We start from the raw sequence: 7,376 nt of genomic DNA, 5'->3' as shown, positions 1-7,376 counted from the left end.
AATATAATATAATTAAAACAACATATAATTTTGTCGTCCTAAGATATTGAGTGCATATAAGTTGCACAATTTTTAAAGCCTAACATTAGTTTCTCTAATAGATGAAGGAAACAAGGCAAATGTGAAGGAAACGAGAGAAACGTGAAGGAAAGAGAGGCATTAAGGATAGAAAAAAGCCTCGCTAAAATATATTATCCTTTTATTCGAATAGCAATTACAACGCTCTTCAATGGACCACTGACATTTTTTCTTTTTTGCTAAACTACATCAGTAGCATACCTTGCTAATTCTCTGAACATACGAATTTCTTCAAAAACGACCTCTCCGACTTATACTTGTCAATAAAGTGTTTAGCGATTACAAATCCTTACGAAACGAGAATCTGTAAAGTCTGAACGCAAACAATACAAACGATACTATCGTTGGAAGTACACGTAAGCATCGATCAACTCGTCACGATGGGCATACCGTTTTATGTGATAACTGGCAATGGGTAGGCACGTATGCATTGATAAATATGCAATGCATTGCATTATTTATCAAATTTTCATCTAGAGTCAAATCCTAATTAAATTCTTCACGCCCTACAAACATAAAACATGATGTCTTTGGTCTAAAAAAATAAACAGATATATCACACAAGAATATTCAAGCTTACCTACAAAATTATCTTTGTTGCAAAGAAAAGATTCATTGTTTTCAAATGCTCGATGTATAAAGACAATCGTCACATATTTCGCTAGGTATACTTTGTACGTATGTATTAAAACTCTTTATATATTCAATATAAATAAATAAATGATTAACTCCGTGACTAAATGATAAATTTTGTACAAACAACTACCGAAATCGTTTATACAGCAAAGATTAACTATATTAGATATTTGAAATGATCACAGTAAAAGTATGTATATATGTGTATAAAATATGTATGTGTATGTATATATTACTGGTTTCCCTAAACACATATTGCAGCTATTAATAAAGTGGAAATTGATCTCGGTTTTTCTAAAAAGTTCTATATGATGTGTGTCAATAAATCATTCTTACAAATGTATTTCAATAAGAAAAAATACTCTTGATTTTATTCGCTATTGTAGCATGGTAACTCCCATAAACATTACATAAAATTGAATAGTCTTACATATTTGTATACTGTTTGATATTATATTTATAGAGCATGTTCTATAAAATATTATTTCCCTACTTTATTCTAAAAATCTCTATAAATTCGATATTTTTCAGATACATAAAGGATTTTCGATTTGGCATAAGTTATTCATTGCATGTAATTTTAATATTACCCTTTTCATTTATCATTCAATATAATCTAAACTAAAAAATCAACATAAAAATATTCGATAATTTTTTCATCACTTTCAATTCAATTATTTAGCCTCAATATTTTACAACAAATTTGAAGCGTAAAATCCGATTCAATGAACAAATAAATGATGCAAAGAATGCACATTGTGCAAGAAAGGACTATTGAATTTATGTCTTCCAAAACTTACCACTGACTTTGATACATTTGACCTTCTGTAACTTCTTCTTTTCCGATAGCACCGGCATAGCTTCTCTACTCGATTCGCTTCCTCCTGCGCCAGAACTACCGCCAGCTACATCAGCTTCTTGAATGCTACTACCTCCTGCTTGAGCCGCGAGAGATTTCTTTATATTAGTAATCTAGAACATAATAGAAAAGAACCCATATATAATTGCATATATATTTAAATTTCTAACAATTTATAAAACAAATATATAACCAAATATATAAACAAATAATTAAAGAAAAAAATATAACTCACATCTCTCTGTATTCTTTCTTTGTGATAAGTAGCTTTTTGTTTCTCAACATTAGCTCTAGATATTTGATCCTCGATACAAGATAAAACCGTATCGCACGCTTCACCCCAAGCTGCTAAGGTCTCAGCTACTACACCAGTATCACCTGGTCGAACGTCTCGTCCCAGACCGGCATAATCTACTTCTAACTGTGAGTTTTTTTGATCTAATTTTCCATGAATTATGTCTGCGTATATTGCTTCAATAATCAAATCCTCTAGATCTCTGACATTCTTTATATCTAACTCTTCCAACAGTACCGAATAAGGTATACATTTGTTTTTTGTAGCAAGCGTGACAATTGTAAGATGTTGAAGCTTCTTTTTTTGCGTAGGAGTTAACTCTAATACTTTCTCCTTATTTTCCAAATAATCTTTATAGGTGCCATATGCAAACAAATTCAAAGTATTCCAATATTGAACATAAGGTCCATTCTCCAACTCTTTGATATTTGGCATGTCCAATAATTCACCAAAAACATGAACACCAGGTGTTTCAACAGCTTGCCTTATGAGTTCTATGGCAGCAGCGCCTTTTGCAGTTTTTGCAAGCAATACAAACTGCTCTAAAGGATTATTGGCTGATTTTTCAGTGCTGCTTCCACCAGTCATGCTGACTTCTATAAAAATAAATAATATATTTATGAATAAAACACTCATGAATAGCAATATACCATAATATATATACACAAAGGCATTAGTGCTTTAACACATGAATTTAGGCGCATGTATTTAGAAATCAATATATAAAAGATGCATATATGCTTGGATATGTTGATAAATTCATGTGTTAAAACATTAATGATTCCTATGTACATACTATGAAAAGATAGATAAAATTGCGAATACAACAGACACTATATGAAAAAATCTGTTTGTTCTTTTGGTAACAAAACTTAGTAAACCGAATACTCTTTTGTATAATTGTTCGATTTTAAAAAATTGGAAAATACAAATTCGCATTTATGTGTCACATTACGTGCGCATCAATGGTTAAACGGCATGCAATGTGACGAGATATATATAATCGAAATTAAATATATCATAATAACATAATAGATAACTAATTCACCTTCTCGTTATTAGCAACACCCTAACGAGTCTTAAAACTGACCACAACTTTTGGCACCGTCTAGGATGAGACTAGAGTTTTGAATTATGAAAAGATACAAAAGGTGACAAGTGCGCACCAACAACACTAATAAATAAACACCTTCAGTTTTAATGCACTTCACTCGGCACTCGGCGTCGCAAATATTTAGAATCGTTTGTATGACCAATCAAAATGGGCAAAGATTTCTTCGTCCTTATTGGTTAATCAAACAATTTAAATTTATGATGTCAAGTGGAATGCATTTTCTAGCGTGATATTACATCTGCTTTACGAGTTTATCGATTGGCTACCGTATAGAAAATATCTTAGGGATCGGAAAGTTTCCTGCAATAACAGCCAATCAATATCTCCGACAAATAAAATACCACCAGAGAGAAGTCTGATTATTTTTACACATAATATTGGCGACACTGTTTCTTACAAGTTGGAAACGGTTTGAGGTTAAAATCCATTTATAATCCCAACATATAAGTTATCGATTAAGTGTCTTTGGCATTTAAACAACCAAAACAATACGAAGACGATCACGTATTTATCCTGCAAATGTAACAATGGTGAAGAATAAACTGACGACGTGTTGTAGGTTAAGATTTCATCGAAGTTTCGTTGTGCCGTCAGTGAATAATATCCAGGAGCAATACTGACTCGACAAAAATGAGCAGGCTATGGAATTACTTAGTATTTCAGGCATGGATGGCTTACTTGATGGCAGCTGGATTGTTAGTCTTCACGAGTGGCTTCCTCCTTAATCGCGTCTCCAGGCCGGAACAGGCCGAATGCACACAATGCACAGTCAATGCCGGTTGCGACATGGCAAACATCTTCCAAGACATGGAACATGCCGCTAAAGTGTGCCTAGAGCGCAGAGCGCGGGTCGTGCTCTTAATCGTCGATGCCTTGAAGTACGAGTTCGCGGAGTGGTATGAGAACACTGCCTCGATGTTCTCCTATCATCGCAACAAGTTGCCTGTAATTCACGAATTACTGCAGAAATATCCATCGCATTCTCGCCTATACAAATTCATAGCCGATCCACCTACCACGACTATGCAACGTCTCAAGGGTCTTACGACAGGTTCCTTGCCTACTTTTATAGAAATAGGCTCGAACTTTGCCTCGGAGTATATTCAAGAAGACAATCTCATTGACCAAAACGCTGCCGGAGGTATCGTTTTTATGGGAGATGATACGTGGACCAATTTATTCCCGAATAAATTTATGAGACAATTCCCATCGCCATCGTTTAATGTCTGGGACCTGGACAGTGTAGACAAAGATGTCCAATACCGTATTTTCTTTGAGATGAAAAAGAAAGATTGGTCGTTACTGATAGCGCACACACTCGGAGTTGATCATTGTGGACACAAACATGGCTCGCAGCATCCAGAAATGACGAGAAAATTAAACGACACAAATACACTTATAAAGGAGATTGTAGCATCTCTTGAAAAAGATATGATGCTTTTTGTTGTTGGAGATCACGGAATGACCGAAACAGGCGATCACGGTGGTGACAGCTTGAATGAAGTTGAGGCTGCAATGTTTGTTTACTCGACAACTCCTTTGATGAAAGGATTTGCGATTAATAATGATAATAGTGTGAACCAAATTGATCTTGTTCCTACTCTGGCATCGATTCTTGGCACACCAATCCCTTTTTCTAATTTAGGTTCCATAATACTAAATTGTTTGCCAAATAATGTAGGAGATACTGCTGGTCAGTTATCATATCTATTACACTCTCTATGGAGAAATATTGCCCAAACAAAAAAATACATAGAGGTATATTCCGCAGATACATATTTATTCTCAAAGGAGCAGCTTCAGCATTTAGATTATGTGTATAATCTTCTTGCCGAACGAATTAAATATATCAATAGTTTTGAAAAGCTAGAGACTTTTGTCGGAGATACCAAAGGTTATTTTAAATTATTGAAGGACACATGTTCTGAAGTATGGGTCCAATTTGACTCCGGTCTAATTTCCAAGGGTTTACTTTTGATGTTTTGTTCCTTGTTTTTCTTTTATCTCTTCATCACTGGTATCCCCGAAAATCGTATGTGTGATATATTTAAATCTTCATTCTTACAATGTGCCATTATAGCAAATTTAATTACTGCAGCAATTACTACATGTCTGTTCTTGTTGAATGTTTTAGAAGAATTTAGGAATACAACTTTTTTTGCCACTGGTGCAATTTCTATTTTTTTATTGGTTATAGTAATTGCTCAAAACTGGGATGTTATATCAATGTGCTGGTATGATCATCGTAGAATTAAGCTGTTGACTTATGTAACGAGGATAATACTTCTTCTAACAGTATGTGGGCTTTTCTCAAACAGCTATATAGTTGAAGAAGACAAAGTCTTATCTTTTCTATTTGTTACACTTGTTTGCCTGTTCATTTTTAATTTAAGAAAGAATGATTCTGATAGTACTTTTGAAAAGAAAACAAGGTTTATGTCAAAACCATCAAAACCAAATTTCAGGACAATTGTACTAGTTGTTGGTTTATTAGCATGTATTTCAGTGAGATTATCGCATTATTTCTGGCGCTGTAGGGAGGAGCATTTACAACGGGAATGCTCTATGCTAGCAACTGGTAAAGTTGGCTGGTCTACAATGCCGAATAACTGGGAGCGTGATCTATTTGCTGTCTTACTTGCTTCAATTATTCTGGCATTGTATGTGGTAATAGTTAGACTGTGGTTGCAAAGTTGTGGAAATCTCACAGGCTTTGCTCCTAGCGTCATGGTAGGACAGTATTGTCCGGTTATTGTAAGCGTCTGCATGGCTTGCTATTGGATTCTACAAAAGCTCCCGAAATTTGTCAAACCGAAACTTGCTCTGTCCTGGGAAATTAATACGTTACCTAACGTAGTTTATTTCTTCTGCATATTTGCGATTCTCGTTCTCTACTATCGTCCACTCAGTATATATCTGTTGCCAAAGAAGAAGGAATCCATCGACGTTTACCGTGACGAAAACATAGTGCCTCGGTTATTTGAAAAAATAAAAGATTCGATTTCTCGCAAACGAATAGATGCCGATGAGCTTCCAGTCATTTACGGTTTCGGAACTGCCTATAGTGCTGCATTTATCTCATTAAGTGTATTCCTCACACTTCTCTATGCATTATTGTTGGGAGATACTCTATCGCCTGGTACATTTTTGATGTTTGTAACATGCACTTGTGTATTGGGATTGTCCGCGATAGAGAGATACAAAAATGCTAATAATATTTGTAAGTATACACGATATATAGATTTTGCATATTATTTATATATTTTTGGATAACTTTTATGTATATATTACTACAGCTGAACTGGTTGATGTATCTATGCCTGTGCTATTTTGCTGGTTCTTATTAGCTGAATATTTCTTTTATGGAACTGGTCATCAGGCGACATTTCCTACTATTCACTGGCATGCTGCCTTTATAGGAACTGGTGGTCACTTTTATGGAAACTTAGTGTCAGCAATTTTAATCGGTAGGTATATCGAGCTACAGTCTTTCTTAAAACCGCTGTTAACTATAGTTCTGACGTACACAAAACATTTTGCAGGTATCAATACATTCGGATCGCATATTATATTGGGTGCGACATTACCACTATTAGTGGTCGTGCCATTTACGTTGCATCGGGTATTTCCTAAATTTCTTAAAGCAAAATTTCTTGATGATATAAAGAGAGGTGAGCTTCTTCTGTTCGAACAAGACTCTGCCTTCCATGCTGCAATCTTTTCGGTTGCAGGAAAATATACATTACTTCATGGAATCCGGGTATGTATACATCCAGTTATGTATAAAATATATAAAATTGAACGCATATTTGTTTCTTATCTTCTCTAAAGAGCATTTTTTGCGCGTGCACGCACACAATATACACAATACATATAATACACATGTATACACACATGTATATATACCTATATTATTAATTAGACATTGTATTTCTTTTCTAGACTTTCGGCAGTATGCTCGCAGCAACAATACACTGTCGGCATCTAATGATTTGGAAGATATTTGCACCAAAATTAATATTTGAGGGATTAGGATTTCTGGTAACATTGGGTAGTGTACTAGCATCGTTCTACATGGTGTTTCGCATTGATCAACAAATGGAATACCTCATCACCAAAATCACAAAAAGCAGATGATAGTGACTTACTCTTAAGGGTGTATAGTACAATCAATAGCTAAGTACCAAAGTTTCATAAAAACATTTCACTTTTGCGTTAAATCCGAAGATGGCTCTTTACTTATGGATATAGTGATTTGACATATTATAATATGAAAAATGAAACATACGAGTCTATGCTTACGATACTGCCAATATTTCCACAATTTTATATGAAAGTGTAACACAAAAAAAGATAAATATAAAGTCACACATATATAAATATATAAATATATA

The 7,376-nt window shown here is 34.4% G+C and overlaps 2 protein-coding genes across 6 annotated transcripts in view; one reads left to right on the top strand and one right to left on the bottom strand.

Moving 5' to 3' along the window:
* LOC115239256 (COP9 signalosome complex subunit 7) overlaps nt 1-3,143 on the bottom strand; it is a 100,333-nt gene extending 97,190 nt beyond the window's left edge. Inside the window, exons 1-5 of one of the 5 annotated variants that reach the window (XR_003884612.1) lie at nt 2,917-3,143; nt 1,809-2,464; nt 659-1,686; nt 469-584; nt 183-391 (exon numbers count right to left, since the gene is read on the bottom strand). Coding sequence is in view for 1 of the 5 variants with exons in the window: in XM_029813686.1 (XP_029669546.1) it covers nt 565-584; nt 1,515-1,686; nt 1,809-2,456 (840 nt within the window). In the remaining 4 variants the exon portion in view is untranslated. Of the gene's footprint in view, nt 1-182; nt 585-658; nt 1,687-1,808; nt 2,465-2,916 lie in introns of those variants that run through there. The other 4 variants (XR_003884613.1, XR_003884611.1, XM_029813686.1 and 1 more) reach the window with 4 other exon arrangements.
* Nucleotides 3,144-3,377: 234 nt separating this feature from the next.
* On the top strand, nt 3,378-7,358 carry LOC115239250 (GPI ethanolamine phosphate transferase 3). The gene is made up of 4 exons (XM_029813674.1): nt 3,378-6,202; nt 6,279-6,449; nt 6,525-6,742; nt 6,925-7,358. Exons 1-4 carry the CDS (start codon nt 3,613-3,615, stop codon nt 7,117-7,119), a joined length of 3,174 nt encoding a protein of 1,057 aa, XP_029669534.1. The 5' UTR covers nt 3,378-3,612; the 3' UTR covers nt 7,120-7,358.
* Nucleotides 7,359-7,376: the final 18 nt, after the last annotated feature.

The sequence above is a fragment of the Formica exsecta genome, unplaced genomic scaffold (genome assembly GCF_003651465.1).
Source record: "Formica exsecta isolate Colony F162 unplaced genomic scaffold, ASM365146v1 scaffold37, whole genome shotgun sequence".
In the NCBI taxonomy this organism is placed as follows: domain Eukaryota; kingdom Metazoa; phylum Arthropoda; class Insecta; order Hymenoptera; family Formicidae; genus Formica; species Formica exsecta.
Note: the sequence above shows the minus strand (reverse complement) of the source record. Positions and strands in the feature narration are given on the sequence as shown.

What these genes read in the sequence shown, in the direction of transcription:
- LOC115239250 (XM_029813674.1), top strand. Translation starts at nt 3,613, where the DNA reads ATGAGCAGGCTATGGAATTACTTAGTATTTCAGGCATGGATGGCTTAC. An exon ending in CAAAAATGCTAATAATATTT is followed by an intron (nt 6,203 to 6,278) that starts GTAAGTATACAC and finishes ATATTACTACAG; the next exon opens with CTGAACTGGTTGATGTATCT. An exon ending in AGTGTCAGCAATTTTAATCG is followed by an intron (nt 6,450 to 6,524) that starts GTAGGTATATCG and finishes AACATTTTGCAG; the next exon opens with GTATCAATACATTCGGATCG.